General features: G+C 37.2%; 3 protein-coding genes across 8 annotated transcripts; 2 read left to right on the plus strand and 1 right to left on the minus strand.

Annotated features, from left to right (window-relative positions):
• Nucleotides 1–310: 310 nt before the first annotated feature.
• Nucleotides 311–1194, plus strand: LOC117632727 (casparian strip membrane protein 2-like). Its single transcript, XM_034366285.1, has 3 exons — nt 311–621; nt 703–826; nt 979–1194. The coding sequence occupies exons 1-3, from the start codon at nt 311–313 to the stop codon at nt 1192–1194; spliced, it is 651 nt and encodes a 216-aa protein (XP_034222176.1).
• Nucleotides 1195–10953: 9759 nt separating this feature from the next.
• Nucleotides 10954–12254, minus strand: LOC117632516. Its single transcript, XM_034366012.1, has 2 exons — nt 11536–12254; nt 10954–11224 (listed from the first exon to the last, which is right to left on the minus strand). The coding sequence occupies exons 1-2, from the start codon at nt 12062–12064 to the stop codon at nt 11196–11198; spliced, it is 558 nt and encodes a 185-aa protein (XP_034221903.1). The 5' UTR covers nt 12065–12254; the 3' UTR covers nt 10954–11195.
• A 1987-nt stretch (nt 12255–14241) lies between these two features.
• LOC117630827 (OTU domain-containing protein 5-B) lies at nt 14242–20494 on the plus strand. Of its 6 annotated transcripts, XM_034363624.1 has the most exons (10): nt 14242–14412; nt 14841–14881; nt 14962–15822; nt 16591–16752; nt 17463–17540; nt 18538–18616; nt 18716–18867; nt 19411–19476; nt 19572–19746; nt 19908–20494. In XM_034363624.1, the coding sequence occupies exons 3-10, from the start codon at nt 15133–15135 to the stop codon at nt 20120–20122; spliced, it is 1617 nt and encodes a 538-aa protein (XP_034219515.1). In that variant the 5' UTR covers nt 14242–14412; nt 14841–14881; nt 14962–15132; the 3' UTR covers nt 20123–20494. The 6 variants fall into 6 exon arrangements, with proteins under 6 accessions (XP_034219515.1, XP_034219516.1, XP_034219518.1 ...); XM_034363625.1 differs by lacking the exon at nt 14841–14881 and having other exon boundaries at nt 14952–15822; XM_034363627.1 differs by lacking the exon at nt 14841–14881.
• Nucleotides 20495–21830: the final 1336 nt, after the last annotated feature.

A 21830-nucleotide genomic window follows, 5' to 3' on the forward strand; every position in this document is an offset into this window, starting at 1 on the left:
TAGGTTGTACATAATTAAACACCATCTCTTACATAACACTTGCACTTCCATTCACATTTGCCCATGATGTTGCATAGGTGGAGCAAGTGAGCTTTTGGCAACAACTCCTGTTCCTCTATACATGCGTTTTATGATGTATACATTAAAACAAAGAGCAAAATTAACTAACCCATTAACTATAAATCTCTCCTCTCATATCATATCCCTATATAAAACTCGTATATCCCAGCATCCCTTTGCACAAATTCATTCTATCCCAAGCCCTCTCAATAACCTGATCACAGAAACCTCTCACATTCTACATTCTAATATGGAATCAAAAAAGAGTGATGAGGTGGCAATTAGTAGTGATGCCAAGGCCAATTATGATGCCAAAGGAAAGGCTGTTGAAGGTGATCCTCCTCCACCTCCTCCGCCTGTTGTAGTTACCACAAAAGCTACCAAAATCCGGAATATCAGAGGAAAGAAAGGTCTGGCAATTATAGACATCGTGCTGAGGCTCGGCGCAGGTTCAGCTGCTCTTGCTGCTGCTTACATTGCAGGGAATACCGAACAGATTCTTCCCTTCTTCACACAGTTCTTCCAGTTCCATGCTCAGTACAATGATCTTCCAACTTTCACGTATGCAAACTTCTGATTAACAAATATTATGTGGGTTTAATTAATTTAAGAGCAGTGATGGTTTCATTAATAAATATGCAGGTTTTTTGTGGCTGCAAATGCAGTGGCTGTTGGATACATAGCCTTCTCCTTGCCCTTCTCGATAGTCTGCATCGTTCGACCTCATGCAATAGGGCCAAGGCTACTACTTGTTTTCCTTGACACAGTAAGCTAATATAAAGCCATTTGACTAACAAATTACATATATAAATACTATTGTTTAGGGTTTTTCTCTTGCTTGTTGAAAACATTGCTTGCTTGGTCTTGAGAAAGAGGTAAAAAAATGGATACCAAAAATTGTTGTTAAATGCTTTGCAGGTTATGGTTGCTCTAGTTGTGTCTGCAGCTGGCGCTTCTTCAGCAATTGTATACTTGGCTCATAATGGGAACTTGAACTCCAACTGGCTTGCTATTTGCATGCAATATAATGACTTTTGCCAGGCGCTTAGTGGGGCTCTTGTGGCTTCGTTTGTCGCTGCAGTCTTTTTCATATTGCTGGTGGTGAATTCTACTTTTGCTCTAAAAAGAAAATGAGGAACCACCTCCTTACCGAATATCATGCTTTAGTTATCATGGCCATCACAAGCATATTTCAAGAGAAAGGAGATGGACAATGGTTCTAGTTTCTGGTATCTGTTGTGAATTAGTAAAGTGATGGAGTGGAGGAATTGTGTTGTGTGGGTTTGATTGAATGCCAAGGACATATGTTATCTGTGTATATTATTAATTGCATCATAATAATTAGGATTTATGTAAACTATTAAAGTAATGGAGGAATTGTAGGTTTGTTTCAAGGTGTTTTTCTTCATTTTTTTTGTTTATTTTCCCCAGTTTCTGGAGAATATTCCGTGATAAGGCTCCAGTCGGAGTGTTCTTGGCCCGTACCGCAGTAGTCCTCCCTTACATTATTCTTTCTCGTTTTGCAGTTCTTAAAATCTTTTCTCAAAGTGTGCGAAATTGTTACCCAACATAATATTGCTACAAATCCATCTCAATACTTCATTTTGCATTAGCTATGTGGCCAAATGCAGTAGTACTAGTTTACATCATAGGAGCCTTTTCAAATTAATTTCGACTACTTTAAAATGACAGAAGTTAGTAGGATAGGGTTTACAATTACTTGACATGAACACTAATATGACACGACGGGGTAAAACGAGAGTATTTGAGTGGAGTTATTCTTGGTTGTTATAAAATCAATTTTCTATTTCTAACATATTTGTTGTAGGACCGGTCCTAAGATTTTGAAGGTCATGTGTGAAACTTAAACTCAAGCCATCACATAATCTAATACGAAAATACTAAAAAATAATTTATCATGACTTAATGCCATAAAATAATTGTTTATAATTAAAATTCATAATCAAATCATATTTAAAGACAATCACAAATCAAATTCATAAAAGTTTCCATGTTTCAATTTGAGAAAGTTAAATATTAGTATGTTCAGTACAAAAATAAGAATCCATTGCCAATATCATGGATCTCCTCATTAGTTCGATAAAAAGCCAAATTATATTTTCCAATATACTTCACTCTTGATTCGGTTTTGAACAACTCCACCAATTATTTTTTCTTTTTTTTCTTTTTTTTTGAGTGTGGGAAAAAGAAAAGAGAGAGATTGATGATGACTTCTCCAGAAAATAAGAGTTTAAGAGGAATAATAAGACATGAAATTTTTTTTGTTATGTTTTGAGTGGGAGAAACCATATACAAGGACTAACCCACAGTGGGGTCAATAGGGCCAAACGACCCTATGGACTCCATGAAAACAAGCTAGAAGTCTCCTTTACCTGACTGTGTGACTCCATGAATGGACTGAAAGAGAGGATTGCTGGTGTGTGGAAGAAGAAACTGGCCAGCGTGTTTTTTTTTTTTTTTTTTAACATGCTGGCCAAAACGGCGTCATTTTGGCTCAGCGTTTTTTTTTTAAAACACGCTAGCCAAAACTGCGTTGTTTTGGCCCAACAGTTATTTATTTTTTATGAGGTAGCCAAAACAATGTCGTTTTGGGCCAACGAATTTTTTTTTCAAATGACCTTGCCAAAACAACATCATTTTGGTCCAATCTTTTAAAAAAGAAATTCAAACAGTTTCAAAACCCCTCCACTGGACTTCAGCATCTCCAAAACCCCCATTCTTTTCTCCTCAACCCTAAATCCCCAATCTCCACCCTCCAAAAACCTTTAAGCCCCAGCTCCTCCATATTGCTGAACATACTATAGTTAAATTTTCAATGTTTTTTTAATCTTAAAAAAAAATTTGAACTTTTACATTATGACCTTATGAGATAAGATTCCTGGATTTGTCCCTACATATATTGCAATTTTTTTTGGGTAAATTGCCTTTTGCCCTCAAACTATGTCATTGTAATTTTCAATTCACCCAATAATCTTTTTTACTTTTTATTTTGGTAAATTAAAGATACAAACTATATAAAAATAGCCTATTTCTCCCTTATTGTGAGATTTCAGACGCCATCCAATTTTCATTAAAAAAAATGTCATGTGCTTCGCACGTGGAAAAGAAAAAAATAATTTCAAAATGGAAAAATCTCCACTCGGATTCGTCGCCAATAGCCAGATCCAAGTCAACGCCATGAGGAAAAGAGAAATAAGAGGGAGGTGGAGAGATGAGGTGATGGGAGAGAAATAGAAATGGAGGAAGAGACAGAAAGGAGGTCGCACGTCGCCGGAGCCAGTGTGGATATCGTTGCTGTGAATGGGCAAGGTCGACTTATTCTCGAGGTGGTTGATGGCAGTGGGGTTTTGTATTTTCTCTTTTTCTAATTTTTAAAATTTTTAAAACTATTATTTAATATTTTAAGAGGCTATAAGTTTGAGATTTGGGGCCAAATTGACAATTATGACATAGTTCAAAGGGTAAAATGGTAGTTTATCCTTCTTTTTTGTGTTGATTGGAAAAATCGTTGAACACTCATTTTTGTCAATATCATGTGGCACCACTTGCACCAGTGTAGTTGGGTGGACAACTTTAATATAGGGGTATGGTAGGAGTAATTCTAAGGTACCATTACATCATCACGTGTTGTTATCAATATAATTATTATAATATGGGTGGACGACGACAAGGCTCATATTTCATAAATCCCTAAGTCTAAGGTATAGTATTAATATATATATATATATATGTATATATGTTACAATATGAATAGATTGATAATAACACGTGACAATGTAATTGTCACTCTGAATAACTACTCACATGAGGTACTATAATATGATGTGGCATTGGATTTTAAAAACACAACTTCAATTATATTTTAAAAATCATCTGATCTTATTTAAGCCCTAAAATCTAAATGATTCCCCAAGTATCCAAAGTCACTAAATGCGATTCCTGCTTGTTTCTTGATCGGGACGCACGCGTCATATAGATTCCTTAATTATATGGCCTACTCGAACACAACCAATTAATTGTAAGTGTTTAAGTAATACTTAATAATCAAGCATTACCTTGTTAGTCCTTTAAAATTTTGATATCTTGTTGACCATGCATGCATCTCATTATTGGGATAAAGTTTTTTTATACAAGACCGAATCTAGCTATCAATAATTAGACCACATAACATAACGTTGTCAGAAGAAAAATGCACTAATTATTCATAGCTCTATAAAAACGCAACAATTCAGTCTCAATGTCCAAGTTTCTCTTTCAACATTTCCACAAAATCCAATACAATAAAGCCTACTTATTCCCCAACCCCATAACCATAATCCACACAGATTCTCTCTTTCTCGCTCTTATTTCCCGAAAAATCTTCCATGATCTCCTCAGTCTTTAATTCCTTGCTTAATAATTCCCCAAGGCTGCAATTGCGTTCGTTCTCAAAATACCTTCAAACACTAAACCCTGAACCCTAATTTTCTTTGTCATTTGCAAAGCATGCATTCACACCAACCCTTTGATAACGTGATGGCAGCTGAGAAAGCCATTGTCATGAGAAGCTACCAAAACTTCAACAAGGAGATTCTGATCACACTGTGCTTCGCATTCCCGCCTCTCTTCTTAGCCCTCTGGTGCTCCTCCGCCTGGTATCCGGCCGCCGCCAATCTCTCCCACCAGTTTTACGGGGCACTCATTGCACTCTTCGGCAGTCATCATTTGTACGCTTTCTTGCTCTGCAACGTGCTTATTGTTGCCATCTACTCTATGTCCCCCATTGGGCGATCACCCGATGTCTACGAAGAGTCCGCCATCAACAGTGAGTATTGGTGGAATATATATCTGGAACCAGAGACAACGCCAGAGGAGGAGGAGGAGGATCAGAACAAACAAATCGCATGGTCTGAGGATATTAGTGCCGTAGTGCCTCTTGTTGATGACAACACAAAGATGAGTTGCAGCGAAGAGCCGACAGGGAGGCATCCAAGTGCTATGGAGGAACTGAACGATAAGGAATTCCAGCAGATAATAGATGATTCCATTTTTAGATCGAAGAAGGATATTCTGGGGGAAGAGATTCAAAGTGAAAAATGTATGAAAGAAAAAGGAGAAGAAGAAGATAATAGGGCAACCACATCAGCATATATGTCTCTTTCAATATCTCGTTAATCAATAAAGTCTGTTATCAAAGGTAATTTCAGTAGGAATTAGTATTTGACTATAATTAAAATCGTTAAATAAGTAGGAGGTAATCTGAGTAGGAAAATTAGGTTTTTGACTATTTTATCACAAGGTTTATTAGCTGCCAAGACTTATGGATTGGGGCGTATGTATTTTCTTGTTGACTGGCTTTAGGAAGAAGGCTTGTTTGAAACTGAAAAAAGACAGAAAGAATGGCTCCAAGTCTTTTTTGTCAATTTATGATGTTTAATATGTGTTGATTATTCGCGTTTTCTTACCTGAGATATCCTGACAATGAATTAAAGATTCATCGATTAATTCTTCTATATATATCCACTACAATGTACATAATCTATTACAGGACAAACAATTGGAATCTCACTCAAAATGACAGAGAGATGTGTTGAATGGTTTTTTTAATTTTTAATTTTTAATTAATTAATTTTTTTTATATGAACAAAAGTTTAGGGGGTAATTGGCCATTTTCACTATCAGAGCCGGTCCTTGATTTTCTAAGGCAGCTTTTTCTCAAAATTGGGGGTCACCCACAGCAGGTTTTAAAAGCAAGTGAGAGGCTGCTTCTAAAAACTGCTGCGGGAAGAAGCAAGCGGAGTGGAGCAGAGGAGTTTAATGAAATTTTCAGATTTCCCATATTATCCTTATCTGTTTCAACAAATTACACGCTCTATCCTTCTCGTTTTCACGCTCTATTCCTTCTCCTTTGACTGTTGTCCCTGCTCCTAGGCATTGAAATTACCCAACAAGGCATGAACCTTTCACTTCAACAAAATTGAGACTGAAAAAACTGAAGCTCCAAGATCTGATTGGACCAAACAACAAAAGAAAATAATGTATTTTAGGAATTTCTTCAGACCCAACTCTAGAAACCCATCTCCTCCGACCCATCATCGTCGACTGCTGCCAGGGAGGGAGGGAAAGGGAGGGAGGGAGGGAGAGAGAGAGAGAGAGAGAGAGGAAAAAAAAAAAAAGGGGTCTGGGAAGGAAGAAGAAAAGAGAAAAGAGAAGAGGAAGAAAAAAAACAGGATGCTGCTGCTGCAAATAAGGCTGCACTAAATGCTTCCCAGCCAATGCAGCTGATATTGCTAGAATTGGATTGAGAGTATCCAAGAGACAAAGAACATAGGCTCTTAGTTCTTAGTTTATGCCTTCTATTGTGTTTTGAACTAGTACAACTTTTGGTTTTGTGATGTGGCCGTTTTGTCAACTTTTGATAATTTTTATCACGACTTGGGAATGGTTGTATTCCAGATTAAGTAATTATGTTCATTTTGTATTTTGAATTGCAAATGCTGGAAAAGGATGTATGTATTTTGAACTCAATATATAATGGAAATTGCCTTGAAGCAAACAGTCTATACATTTGGAAATTGCCTAACATTTCATACATAAACATCTTTCATACAAATTGACATGGGAGATTACACAAAACTACTTTCATACACATAAAGAACTTTGATTTTCCAAAATGTTCGACAAATGGCCACTAAAAACATCACCCAAGTCTCCTAAATTGTAGACACTAAAATTGAAGTGCTAATTTCACATTCTTGGAAGATCCATCCTCTCTCTATTCCAGTACTAGCATTCCCAACAACACAATAAAAAAAAATCCATGAACCTAGAAGATTTATTCGCAGAAATCTTTGTGCTTTCAAGGCAGCTTTAACCTTTATTTTCAATTTTTGGTTTCCTCTTCCTCCTTGCGTAATCGTTTCAATAGCCTACATATCACAATCTTTGACCTTTTGCATACATGTGGATCATACCATTCAAAGAATGCACAATCTCTTCTTACTCCATAATCGATGCAGCCCTAAATTCTTCTCTGAGAGTTGTTATCAGTCCATGACGCTGTCAGACGACATTGATTGCTGCAACAACAAATGGGCGAGCACACTTCGAATCTTAGATTTGCAGACATGTAGTTTTCGTCTTCTTCGAATTGGAACCTAGGGAACAATTTTTGTCAATTTGGGGCTTAAGGTATGAGGGGGTTTGGGGATGTTTCGAACTTAAGGTCTGAGGATTTTCGTAAACTTGAGATGCTAAAAATGCCCTTTAAGAATTGTCCAGCTAGATGCTACGTAGGCAAATAACTAATTTCCTGACGATCTTGCTAACGGAGGGGGCAAATTGTATGGCTTCTGGGAGTTTGAGTACGCACTCGTAAATGTCTCTAAAATTTGGTATGAACTTGAAAATGACCCCATAGTTTAACGGGTTTTATGTAGTTTTTCGTTCCTTTTTTTTAAAAAAATTGGTTTAAAAAACTTATGAATATTGTATTAAGAGTGCTACTATTTTCACACTCTTGTTCTATTACCCTACCAACCTTATCTTTAAAATTTTACAGACAAATGTACCCATTTGTAAAATGACTTCCAAAGAGCATTCCCAACCCACCATAATTAGCTTTTAAATCTTTTAAAATATTTAAAAATTCAGAAATAATAATATAAAATAACATTTAAAAAAATAAAAAACAAAAGAAACGTATATCTCCTTTATCTTTCCCACCTACCGGACCCAGCCCCACCGTGAGGCTATTCTCTACAGCAACCCTCTCCTCGAGCAATACAAAAATAAAAATCGAACTAGCAAAACTAAATAGACATATAAATATAATAAACGCATTCTCGACCAATCTTGAATTTCAGATTTATCTGCTATGGCTTAGTTTTACTGAGTCCAAGCCATGAAAGATGGAGGTATTCAACCCACAATCCTCGACCTCATCAATTTGCAGCAACGTTGCTTGATTACAATGATGGAACCCAACACCCAATTAAGATGGACCAAAGTCGTTTGCCAGTGTAAAAATAATATCTCGTATATTTGTTATATCTTTGCAATACAGAAGAAGACCAATATATATGGCCAATAAGACTACCTAAGGAAGGTAATTTAAATCCTAAGTTAAAGGCACTAATTTGTACAAGCCTTAACAGAGAAGTTGACTATTCCTATACAAGGTAACAAATAATGTACAATATATTTTGTAATCTTTCCATATCTTCAATATTCCCCCTCAAGCTGGAGTATGGAGATCAAGAATACCTAGCTTGTTTTTGAGTCGTTGGAATTGATCTTTACCTAAAGACTTGGTAAAGACATCTGCGAGTTGCTCCGTTGAAGGAATATAGGCAGTACGTAAAGAACCATTTTGAATCTTCTCTCGAACAACATGACAATCGATCTCAATATGCTTGGTGCGCTCGTGATATACTGGATTAGCTGCTATGTATAAAGCAGCTTGGTTGTCACAATAAAGTAAGCTTGGTGTGGTGTGTGACAGACCAAGATCATAAAGTAAATATCGTAACCATTGGAGTTCACAAGTTGCCATAGCCATCGCTCTATATTCTGCTTCGGCTGATGAGCGTGATACAGTATCTTGCTTCTTTGTTTTCCATGAGATAGGACTTTCTCCAAGAAGTACAAAGTAACCTGTAGTCGACCTCCTTGTCATTGGACAGCTAGCCCAATTAGAATCACAGTAGGCTCTCAATTGAAAATTATTAGAAGATGATAACAGAATCCCTTGGCCTGGAGTCCCTTTCAAATAATGTAATAATCGATCTGCAGCATCTTTATGAGTTGTACGGGGGCTTTGCATGAATTGGCTCAAAATATGAACTGTATGAACAATGTCTGGCCTGGTGATGGTGAGATATATCAAGCGACCCACCAATCTTCTATAGGTTTCTGGATTATGTAATAGTTCTCCATCTTCATTATTTAACTTGAGATTTTGTTCCATGGGGAAGAAAGTAGGACGTGCACCAATAAGACCTGAGTCTTTCAAAATGTCAAGTGCATACTTCCGTTGGCTCAAATACAATCCTTTTGGAGAACGAGACACTTCTATCCCAAGGAAGTATTTTAAATCACCAAGGTCTTTTAAATGAAAACGTTGGTGCAACAAATTCTTGATAATTGATATAGTAGCAGTATCGGTACCTGTAATAATAATATCATCGACATATACAAGTAAGAAAATTGAGGACTTACCTTTGTGACGATAGAAAAGGGAGTAATCTGCTTTAGATTGAGAAAATCCCGCATCAAGTAATGCTTTGGAAAATTTTGCAAACCAACACCGAGAAGCTTGCTTTAATCCATAAAGTGATTTGTTAAGACGGCACACCATATTTCCCCCTTTGCCGTGAGAACCTGGAGGGAGCTGCATGTAAACCTCTTCATGTAAATCACCATGAAGAAAGGCATTGTTGACATCTAATTGTTGAAGACACCAACCCTTGGCAGCGGCCAAAGATAATAAAACACGAACAGTGGTAAGCTTGGCAACAGGAGAAAAAGTTTCATGATAATCAATCCCTTCCATTTGCGTATATCCCTTGGCAACGAGGCGAGCTTTGCATCGTTCAATAGTGCCATTAGAATGCCGTTTTATTTTATAGACCCACTTGCAGCCAATGGCTTTTTTATGAGCAGGCAAGGCCATGAGGGTCCATGTATGATTAGCTTCCAAGGCAGCAAGTTCACTTTGCATAGCTTTACGCCATTCAGGATATTTAATGGCTTCATCAAAAGTGTTAGGCTCAACAATGGTAGTAATAGAAGCAAGAAAACTTTGATGTTTAATAGAGAATTTGTCATAAGATAAATAATGGGATAAAGGGTACCTGGTGCCATGTTGAACCGGAGTTGAGGAAGGAAGATCAACTTGAGATTGGTAGCAGTGGTAGTCACTAAGGTAACCTGGTGGCTTTCGATGGCGAGGAGGAAGGGGAGTAGAGTCAGACGGTGTTGGTATAGATGGAGGAGAGGAGGACGGAATAGGAGGGAGAGAAGAAGTATGTGATATTGGGGAGGAATGGGTGGTAATTGGAGACGGAGGAGGTGTGGTCTCTGTAATGGGGTTAAGGGGTGGTGTAGGTGCGGAAGCAGTAGCATGATCAGAGGGCTCAAATTCTGGTATAGGAAGAGGTAAGACACTAGGCATGGTATTTGTGTGGGATAAATTGTAAGGAAATACAGTTTCATAGAAAGTGACATCACGTGAAGTATAAACCTTTTTAGTGTGAAGATCATAAATTTTGTAAGCCTTTTGAGAAGGTGGATAACCAAGAAAAATGCCTGGTGTGGCTCGTTTATCAAACTTTGAGTGAGGGGAAAGATTATGCCCATAACAAAGGCAACCAAAAATACGTAAATGTGCATAAGATGGTGACTTGCCAAAAAGAACATCATAAGGTGTTTTTCCTTGTAAAATTTTTGTGGGCAAACGATTAATTAAATATGTAGCAGTAAGAACACAATCTCCCCAAAAAGATAAAGGTAAATTCGATTGGAAACGAAGAGAACGAGCAATGTTTAAAAGATGACGATGTTTGCGCTCGACAACGCCATTTTGTTGCGGTGTTCCCACACAACTATGTTGATGAATGACACCAAGTGAAGAAAAAAAATGTTTAATGGTGTGATTAAAAAATTCAGTTCCATTATCGGTACGAACTTGGCGAATAGTGAGATTAAACTGTGTTTTAATCATAGCAAAAAAACGAGGTAGATAGGTAGTGACTTCAGATTTATGTTGCATTAAATAAAGCCAAGTACTACGAGAATAATCATCTACTATGGTTAAAAAATATTTAGCACCAGAAAGAGCAGGAACAGAATAAGGCCCCCACACATCACAATGAATCAAATCAAAGCAAGCATTCGTTGAAATAGTACTTGAGGGAAAAGAAAGTCTACAATGTTTAGCCAAAGGGCAAATGGTGCAAACATGATTATTAGGAATAGAAATTGTAGAATGAAAATTTTGTAGGTGGGGAAGAATAAATTTAGATGGATGACCTAAGCGCCAGTGCCATAGATTGAAACTCGGGGAAGCAACAGCGGAATTAGCAATAGAGGGTACATCAGGAGCCAAATAATAAAGACCACCACGTTCCAATCCCTTACCAATCTCCCTCTTCGAACTCAGGTCCTGCAAAACACAATGATCAGAATAAAAGGTAATAAAACAATTAAGTAGCTTAGTGAGTTTGCTAACGGAGAGAAGATTAAAATGAAAATCAGGTACCAATAAGACATTATGTAAAGGTAAAGAGGGTAAGGGTTTGGAAGAGCCAATATGAGTAATATTAGATGTTTGTCCAGTAGGTAATTTAATAGGAGCAGTATGAAGAGTGGTCATGTTGTCTAACATATTAGAACTAGAAACCATGTGATCGGTGGCGCCGGAATCAATTATCCAAGAACTGAGATTGAATGAAGAATGAAAACATAATGGGTTACCTGCAACATTAGCCATAGAATTATTTTTACCGGATGGCAACATGGCAATCAATTGATTGTATTGTGCATGAGTTAGAGTTGGTGCAGCTGGAGTGCTAGTGGTTGCTGCGACAAAAGAACCAGTAGAGGTAGTATGTGAGGAAGAAGAATTGGTCTTGGCAGTACCATTCTTCTTTTTGCAATGAGACTGTGTATGCCCTGCTGTATCACAAAATGTGCAAAACATATAATTTTTGCTGGCAGGATTTTTGCGACAACGAGATTCTGAGTGACCGTCGGTATCACAAAATTTGCAATGATAAAATGGTTTATGAGACTGCGGTCGATTAGCCGCCATGGCAGATTGATCGAGAGATGTTGTGATTACAGGTTGAAGAGAACGTTGGCGTTCATCTTGTAAGAGTAAGGAGTAGGCACGATTGACAGTTGGCAAAGGATCCTGAAGAAGCATATTACTACGAACCCCAAAATAAGATTCGTTCAACCCAGCCAAAAATTGCATGAGATGCTCTTCTTGAATGTGATTCATGCTAGTTTGAGAGGCTCCACAAGTGCAAGAGGTTAACGAAATATATGAAGATAACTCATCCCAATAACCTTTCAAAATAGTATAATAAGAGGCTATGGATGAGTTACCTTGTGTATGATTGGCAATGGCGCGACGAATCTCAAAAATCCTAGGAGCATTCTTTTGAGAAAAACGTTCACGGAGATCGTCCCAAACTTCGCGTGCTGTAGCGGTGTAGATAACACTATTGGATATCTCGGGAGAGAGAGCGTTAACAATCCAAGATAGAACCATGCTATTACACCTAGTCCATTGATGAAATTTGGTTGAAGCATCCTCAGGTTTGGCAATACTGCCATCAATGAACCCAAGTTTGTTTTTGGCGTCAAGAGCCATCCTCATGGCACGAGACCATGTAGGATAATTGTCACCAAGCAGCAGCTGTGTAACAAGAATCACACCAGGGTTATCAGAATGATGTAAATAAAGGGGAGAAGAAGCCGCATATTCTGTGGACAGCGGCGTGTCCTTATTAACTGATTTCTTCCCATTAGATTTGGAAGAAGCAGTGGAGGCAGTGTCAGACATGGTTGAAAAAAAAACGTAGGAAGAATGAAAATTTTTAATGGATCAATACAAGCTCTGATACCATGTAAAAATAATATCTCGTATATTTGTTATATCTTTGCAATACAGAAGAAGACCAATATATATGGCCAATAAGACTACCTAAGGAAGGTAATTTAAATCTTAAGTTAAAGGCACTAATTTGTACAAGCCTTAACAGAGAAGTTGACTATTCCTATACAAGGTAACAAATAATGTACAATATATTTTGTAATCTTTCCATATCTTCAATAGCCAGGGAGAAAAGGGAACTTGCAAACCAATACCCGATTCAATAAACCAAAGTTATATCCAATCACAAATGGCTCAGATTCCATGAACAACTTTGACTCAAAGTTGGGTTTTTGGGGGTTAAACTTTTCTGGGTATCATGAAAGTTCGAGGATTTGGTGATAAAAAATCAATATTTTCAAATATTTTTATGGGGCGTATTTTTTGTGGATTTTAGCTTGGTTTCATGGCCTTATCTATGTCTGGTGTTTCCTGGCGGAGGCGGGTCGCTGTAGAGAATAGGGCCTCACGGTGGGAGAGAAGTGGTGGCGCGACGTGAGAGAGAGAGAGATAGAGAAGAGAGGAAGAGAGAGAATAAAAGGAGAGAGCGGAAAAGAGGTAATAATTAAAGGGTATTTTAAAAATAAGGTGAGTAGGTGAAAAGATAGGATTGTATTTTTTAAAATTTACGTAGTGGGTTGGAAGATAATGTGAGTGGAGAAATAAGATTCGAGGTGGAAATAGCAGCACTCCTTATTAACGGTTTTAATTTTTATTAATATTTTATTCTACTTAAGCAAAAAAAGTGGGCCCCACAGTGTCATTGTAGGCAACTAACGGAGAGATTTGACGAAAATACTAATGACAGAATCAAATTGTAACAAATTGAAAAGAATGGCATATGTAATTACAAAAATTGAGAAGATAAAGACTAATATGTCTTAACAGTGTAATCACAAGGTACCAAATTGTAATTAACCATAATAACTGTTGTTTGTGATGTTGAGAGTTGCCTGCTTCACTTGTGTATTGAGATGAAATTAATTAGAAAGTCCAAAATTTGAAAAGAGGTTATGAATTCATATAAAAAGAAAAATTTATGATAAAGTATATTAGGGGTATTTTTGATAATTAGATAAGGTATACTTAATTAATTTTATATTTTAATTTAAATATTATGATATACTTATATTATAGAGTGTACTCAGTTAATTTTAGAGTTCTCTTAAGAGCACTCATGCATATTTTTATCGCATCCATATGAAACGGAGTATGAGAGTGGAGAAAATTGCCCTTGAATGTAAAAGATTTACTCAATAACAATTAATGGTTTGATCACATCATTAATTGTCAGGTGACTTTAACGAAGTGGAGAATAGAAGTTAACTTCACTCGCACGCGCGCACTAAACTGACTGACTCCTGTTCCACACGTGTAGTCAGCGTAGGGGAACTGGACACGTGTAAGCCTCTGGTGTCTGACTAGCCGTAGCTGGTAAAGTCCACGTCACGTGGCCGTCTCCCACTCTCCGTTAAAACGCAGCCTCCCATTTTCTTCCTCGTAAGTTCTCTTTCCCTTTCTTCCTCCTCTCTCTGCTCTTTTTCACCTTGCAAAATCAACAAAACCCTTAACACAAAAGTTAGGAATTTTGTTAAAATTTAATTAAAATTGATTAAATTTCGCTCAGCTTTTGCAGATCTCAGAGTCGCGCTTGAAGCTTGAGAAGGCTCTGTTTCTATCTTTGTTCTCAGGTGAGTCGCCAACTTGTGCTGAGTCAACCCTAGGGTTTTCTATTTAATTCACGGAATTTGTTAATTATGTGCCTTTTTTTAACTGGGTCGTCTTTGATGCCCCTGATTGATGTTTTTCTGCCGTGGGTCGTGGAGTTTTGGAGTTTTTGATTCGATTGTGTTGGATTTGTGTCTGCTTGGTTGCTGAGGTAAGGTAGGAAAAGGGAAACAAATTGAAAGAAAGTAGAAAGATTTGAGTTTTGTGTTTTGTTGATGTTGTGCTTTTTGGATAAAGTGATAAACTTTCCCCAAGTTTATTAAGGGTTTTGTTATAATCTTGTTAGTTTTCCTTTCTTTTTCCTCAGAAGCCAAGCGGATTATTAGAAAGCCTCGTTTTTGTTTTGTTTTGTTGATTTTTTTTGGAAATGTATGGTGTTTGTTGCTTGCAGCTTGGGATAGTTGAAGGGTGAAATTTTTGGCAATTTTTCGGGTAAAATTCGAGTAGCTTAGAGGGTTTTCTTGTTTAAAGTTCGAGCTCTGGGTCTCATGAGAATTGTTAGGGGAATGCAGAGATCGTTTCCCAAGGAGCAGAACGTGCTGGGCTGGAAGAAAACCTTCAGCCAAGGGATAGGCGTGACTGCGCCCAAGGCCAGAACCCGTGACAAGCATAACTCTAAGTTTGGGGTTTTGTGAAGGAGATTAGGCTAGGGTTTCTGTTGAAGACGTTAAGCATTGAATGCAATGACTCGGATTCTGGTTCAGCGAGGTTCTTCAAGTGGTTCTTCTTCGAACCCAAGCCGTCCTTCTTCCTTGTCTGGGTCCTCTTCAGGTTGGGCACAGCCACAGGTTAATAGTCCTCAGGTTGTTTCAGTTGTGAAAGAAGAGGAAATTGGAGAGGAGGCACAGGAACATGTTATTGTTGATGAGCTGTCAGAGTATTGTGGGAGTGGTGACAATAAGGCTGTAAAAAATGACGATCTATTGACCGAAAGCATTCATAATGATGACAATGTGAGTTCAAGTGATGAGCTAGCTGAGGGGGAGAAAGTTAGTAAAAATGACATTGCAGACCCAGGGGAAATGATGAAAGGTTTAGGTGGGTTGAGGATTTCTGAAAAGGTGACAGTTGAAAATGTGGACTCAAGCAGGGATTCTTTACAAAATGCGATTGGGAGTTCTCAGCCACCACCTCCTCCTGTTCCTCCCCCGAAACTTTCCTCAGCAAACTCAAATTCAAGGAGATCTGTCTCAGGAAGTTCAAATTCTGTGCGAATTGGACCTTCGAGAAGAGCAGTTGCCTGGCCTGTTGTTTCAACTAGGACTTCACCAACTGGGTCACGGCCTTCTTCCCCCAGGTCTCATGGTGAAGGCGAGGGGTACAATAGTGCTGATGAACAGAGCCCTTGCTTTGTATCCTCCTATGATGATGTTGTAAGTTTCTGAACTCATATATACAAACATCTAGGCAAGTCTGTTTGTCTCATGGATTTTATTGCATGTATTCCTGGTGGTTTATATTGAATTGAAAAGTGTGGCATAAGATATTCATCTCTGTTAGCGATTTTTGTTACAATATTTAAAATTTTGCTTTCGTTTTTGGGCACGCAAGCCTAATCGCATCTCAAAATTGAACCTCCTTACATTATATCACAAAACAATACTTTGGGTTTCTCAAATTAGAGCTCTACTTATATCCAATTGTATCCTCACATCTTCCTTGACAAAACTATGATGCTTATTTTTTCAGTTCTTTTATATGAACTAAGATAACTGTATTAAAAGAAATGAGAAGTACAATCGAAGCGGAGCAGCAGCCCACAGAAGATACTACCCTTCAAAAACAAGAAGCCCAGCTAAAATACAAGAAAAATCACTCGACCATAAAGAATCCAGAAACACTGACCACTTGCATTTTATTAAAAACCTTAGAAATAGTAACTTCCTATGTCCACCAAACTACACTCCAAACTACAAAATCGATTAGAACTACAGTAAGGGGAATGCCTTTGAAATGTTTCAACAAAGAATCTCAAACAGAAGCTAATCCTCTAAGAGGATGTATCTTTGAAATGTTTATTATTTTTCAGGTGAAACTTTGGAGGTTGCATTTTGCACTCTCAATTTGATGTTATCATTTGTTGGCTCCATTCTTCACTTCAAATTCAGAAATCTCAATTTGACGTTTTCAATGTATGTCAGGAAAGAGAACGACAGTTTGAAATTGATATTAGACGTGCAAAAGGTTTTGAAGTGAAAAGAATGCTGGAGGATGGGAATTGTCTCTTTCGTGCTGTTGCTGATCAAGTTTATGGAGATTCTGAAGCATATGACTTGATCAGGCAAATGTGCATAGATTATATGGTGTGATTCCTTATCCGTGATCTTCTCTGTTGTATGCCATTGTGATCATTTTAGCCACTGCACAATACTACATATGTACACATTTTTTCACTTTTTAATTCTATGAGAGGTTAATTGGGAATATGGTCTTTTAATGTTATTACATGCTCACAAATAATATAAAGAACTCTGAATTCTTCTTGAAAGTATTCCATATCTATATGGTTTGTTCTCCAACAGTGGTTTGCCGAACAATGTTATGTACTGTCTGAGGTTGGTTCATCATAATGAGTTTCATTCATGTGGTAGATGCCGTTGATAAATGATATTTCAAGTTGATTGGTGGAATGAGTCGGTAGATATTCTGTTCAGTTAGTGGGTATCTCAAGTCTTAACAATAATTTATTTGTTGTGCTTTATGCATTCATAATGAGAAGAAAAATGAAAGAACTGAATAATAGAAGGGAATAAAATCAGGAAGAAGAGTATATGTTTTGTTCATACGAAAACAGTTGTATTTTATATTCCTAGCCACTAATTGGTAAAGAAAATAAATTACCGGAGAGAAAAGAAATGTTGCCTTTCACTATTATAATCTCATCAATTAGCTGATGGTTTTCCAAAAGAAAGTCATACTAGACCAGAAAGGAAATTATCATAATCTAACTAGTACCCTCTTAACACTGTAGTTCATTATGATTCTTGATACTTAGTTCTCTTTATTTTTCCAGGAGCGAGAGAGGGATTACTTTTCTCAATTTATTACAGAAGGATTCACCTCTTATTGCAAGAGGAAAAGAAGAGACAAGGTATGCAGTATCATAATTTCATTAATGTTGTTTCCTTGAAATATATCATTGAGCAGAGGAGGTATGGCTGCACATGTAAGAAGCTCCATATAGTTTCTCAGATTGGCATCCTGAATTCCTCTCCTTTATTCCCAAATTGTCATCAAAGACACTCATCATATTTGAATTTCATCCCTAAATTCTTCCTCTTAAAGTTCATTAACATAATAGTTATGTCTATGTTGGAGATTAGCGAAAGTCTTGGTAGTATCTATTAAGATGACAAACCTATGGCCCACTATTACAAACACTGATGGTGTCCACAACTTAAGCACCTATATAGCCCAGCAAGTGTGAGGTTTTATTGCAAAAGGCCTCAGTGTTCCAGGCCCTCTTCACGTGGGACCACCACATAGTGGGACACATGTGCAGCCAATTCCACATCGGTTATTGATTAACTTTTTGTTTAATTAAAGGTAGAGGGTAGTTCAGGCTTGGTAAATTGAGTCCACCACCTGAAGTCTTTCCAAACCTAGCATGGCACCCTCAGAGACGCAATTGCCCTAATTGGCTGTTGTTTTCGAGGATGATAATTGCACTGTCTCGTTGGAAGTATAGATACTAGGTTTCCTATGCATGCTGATTGTGAGAATGTGCAAGGTCTAGAAGTTGAATTATGGCACATTGATGACTATCAGTGATTGTCAACAATTATGGTAGGTGATTGAGGTGATTTTTGAACCTTATATCTTATCTCTAAGATTGGATGGTACCTATTACTCTTCCTCATAGCCTCCTTACTTACTAAGCTCAGTGTTTAATTATCTGATGGCCTTTCAAGTAGTCCTCTTTTAGTAATTTCATATTATTGTGGCTTCAGTTTCACCATGTGAATATGTTTGCTTAATTTTAAATTTAATGATAATCAGTGGATTATCTGACTCAGTGTGATTTTGCACACAGTTCCCCATCTTTTCCACTGCTGATCCGTTTAATAATTGATTTTATCCTGTGTCAGGTGTATGGAAACAATGTGGAGATCCAAGCCTTATCCGAAATGTATAATCGACCCATCCATATTTATTCCTATAGCACAGGTGCTGAATTATCCTAGCTGCATAATGATTCTTGCTTTCTTCAGTGAACTTTGCTGTTAGCAATATATCATTTTTGTTAACTTTTATGTCTGATGACAGAACCTATTAATATCTTCCACGGGAGCTATGACACGGACACACCACCCGTACGATTAAGTTACCATCATGGAAATCATTACAACTCTCTTGTTGATCCACGTCGTCAGACCATCGGTGCAGGACTTGGGTTCAGCTGTCTTCGCGGGATGGGTGTATGTGCTTAATCATTCTATCTTCATCTGGCCTTGATTATGTTAGTATTACTTTATGTGGATGACACATGGATGACATAGATATTCCTTTTCTATGTCATCCATGTCTAGTTAATAATAAATAACAAGTTCTGGTTATGGAAAAGGGAAGGGGAAGGGTAATTTGGGAGTATTGATTCAAGGGGTGTTTGGGTAAAGTGATTTAATATTATTTTATAATTTTTTTGGGGTGGAAAATAGATGAATGGGATGATGATATTGGGGGCTGGAAATAGCTCCATTCATTAAAAAAATTTCTCAGTTACTAGTATTAGCAATTGGAGAAGTTGTCAAAATGTCAGGAACTGATCATCAGCATCATGTAACGAGTGTGTGTGTGTGTGTGTGTGTGTGTGTTTTTTGTTCTTTTGTTTTGGGGAATTTGAAGGGTAAGAAATATGCAATTATTCTTTGTTCTGTAAACCTTGCAGTAGTTAATGGCTTGTCACCATTCTTCAATTGACACTTCAACAAACGTGATATTTCATCTTTTCATTGCTGCAGGCAAATGTTGACAAGGATCAGGTCAAGGCTGCTATTAAGGCTCAACAAGACCAACAAATTGATAATGCAAGTGTCTTGATTTTGTGCATTATAATTTTCAAGAATATTTTACCTGGAATATCATGATCATATCTTTTTCCCTCATCTTCTCCTACTGGCAGGCACTTCTAGCTGAGGGGCGATTCTACTCAGATCTTGAGCTCACAGAGAAAGAAATTGAACGCATGGTGATGGAAGCTTCGAGGGCTGAGTATCATGCAGATGACACATTCAAGCAACAACTTGGAAGGAGAGAATCTTCCACTTCTAGCGCCGAGCCATCATCTTCTGGAGCTAGTGAGTTATCTTAACTGGGTAGATGAACTTGTTGAGTTTTTAGTAGTAGAGGATCATTTTACATGGGATTAAACTGCGTTTTGTAGGATATAGTTTTGGCTGCTCTTTGTTGTGTGTTTGTCAAATGACTTGATTGATTCTATGCAACCTGTGAGTAACAGGATCATCAGGAAGTGAGACTAAGCTAGGAGTGAGGGGCCATGGTTTTCAAGATTCCCCTCTTAGCAGCAGTATGCAAGTCGTGCTGTCGATGGGGTTCAGCTACCTGCAGGTGATCGAGGCTTACAGCATATTCGGAGATGATGTCGATTCCATGGTTTGTTACTTATTGGAAACTAGCAGCAGTAGCAGGCGCAAAGGCAAGGCAACTGAATGAGCTGGTACAAAACAAATTTAGGAATGCTGGTGAGATTGTGTTGGCTTCTTTGTGATCAAACTGCAGTCTTCGTAAAGAAAATGATTCCTATTCAGTTGTAGCCTGTGAACCTTAAATATGTTATCTACGTTAAATCAATAAACTGTAGTCTTTGTTATCAAACTAATCTGTTTCTAGAGGTACCGTCGCGTCATTCTGATATAGGAAAATTCAACTGTATCGTTATGCACACTTAGAATAACTTTCAGCTTATGAGCAAATTGAGCCGAATCTGTTTAGAGAGATGTGATGGTGTTTATCATTCTCAACTGTATTGTTATTCACACTTTGAATAACTTTCAGCTTATGAGCAAATTGAGCTGAATCTGTTTAGAGAGTTGTGTGATGGTGTTTATCATTCTTAAAAAGTTATTGTGCACTCTTTCCTTATAAGAGTATAAAGAATAACTTGTACTTGGGGTCGAAAAACCAGTCCTCTTTTGAGGGAAAAAGAAGTAAGTCATGCATTCTTATAAGGAAGAAATTGTCTTCTTCGAGGGAAAAAGAAGCAAGTGGGAATCGTGGGCTTTGCTTTTAATCAATTTGGTGCACAATCAACAATTTTTCTTTATTCAACTCATGAATTGTAGATGTATGATTGTGCAAATTGACATTTGAAACACAATCACAGATTCACAGAGTGGGTGGAATGTGGAAAATGCCAATTAAAATGCGTCGTTTTATTTTTGGGTCAAAATACGTCACAATGAGAATTGAGAGACATGAAAAGATATGCGGATGAGAAAGCAAGAGATGAAGCATTTGCAAGAGAAATGGAGTATGTACACAAACAAGACATGGACAAGAAGGATCGGGAAACCATGGTTATGGATACAAGCCATATGTCCCTTGAAACAAAGTCATTATTAGAAGGCTTTTCCGTGACGATGGGCCAAGCAATACTGATTGGTTAAATGATAAAAACCATTAGGTTGTATTGCTTGTCTTTTATTTAGTTAGTTGTATTACTTATCTTTTATTTAATTGGTTGTATTGCTGGTCTTTTATTTAATTTAAATTATGAAATTTGAGATGTGATTTTATAATAAATATAGACAAGTTGCAACCGAAAATCTTATCTAAAATATGAGATGTAAATTTTATAATAAATATTGACATATGGCAACCAAAAATCTTATCCAAATTAATTGTTTAAGTTTAAAAATAAAAAAAAATTTAAGTGAATAATATTTGCCCTTTGCGATGGCAATGAGTGGAGACACAACAAGCCTTTTGCAAAAACTGACACTATTCACTTGAATAGTAACAATCCTTGCCTCCCCTTACCCTTTGCCATGACAAATGAGTAAAAATGCTCTTATTGAAATGAGCTTACTGATTAATAAAGCCAAGTAGCCAATTTATTTGTAGTTTACTACATTTCTTAATTAGAAATAAATTTCATTAAAATAGAAAAATTAGAAAAAGGTAGTTACACACACAATAAAATCATATTGGAGAGGTCTATGTTTTCTTGGACATTCCAATAAATACAAAATAACTCATTTCCTCCAATTACACTTGGTAAGGCCAACTATTGCACATAAATGGCCAAAAGGCCCACAAAGGGCTAAACTGCTGTTTTGCCCCTTGAAGTATGGTTATAATTGTCAATTTATCCTTTGATCTATTTTTTTGGTAAATTAAATATACGAACTATATAAAAATA

The sequence above is a fragment of the Prunus dulcis genome, chromosome 6, assembly GCF_902201215.1.
Source record: "Prunus dulcis chromosome 6, ALMONDv2, whole genome shotgun sequence".
In the NCBI taxonomy this organism is placed as follows: Eukaryota; Viridiplantae; Streptophyta; class Magnoliopsida; order Rosales; family Rosaceae; genus Prunus; species Prunus dulcis.

Bases quoted from the DNA above. Each gene is read 5' to 3' on its own strand.
- LOC117632727 (XM_034366285.1), top strand. From the start codon at position 311: ATGGAATCAAAAAAGAGTGATGAGGTGGCAATTAGTAGTGATGCCAAG. The intron at 622-702 runs GTATGCAAACTT...ATAAATATGCAG, and splicing joins AATGATCTTCCAACTTTCAC to GTTTTTTGTGGCTGCAAATG. The intron at 827-978 runs GTAAGCTAATAT...AATGCTTTGCAG, and splicing joins TACTTGTTTTCCTTGACACA to GTTATGGTTGCTCTAGTTGT.
- LOC117632516 (XM_034366012.1), bottom strand. From the start codon at position 12,064: ATGAATCACATTCAAGAAGAGCATCTCATGCAATTTTTGGCTGGGTTG. The intron at 11,225-11,535 runs GTAACCCATTAT...TGTGTTTTGCAG, and splicing joins TTCTATGGCTAATGTTGCAG to GACCTGAGTTCGAAGAGGGA.
- LOC117630827 (XM_034363624.1), top strand. From the start codon at position 15,133: ATGACTCGGATTCTGGTTCAGCGAGGTTCTTCAAGTGGTTCTTCTTCG. The intron at 17,541-18,537 runs GTATGCAGTATC...ATCCTGTGTCAG, and splicing joins AGAGGAAAAGAAGAGACAAG to GTGTATGGAAACAATGTGGA. The intron at 18,617-18,715 runs GTGCTGAATTAT...GTCTGATGACAG, and splicing joins TATTTATTCCTATAGCACAG to AACCTATTAATATCTTCCAC.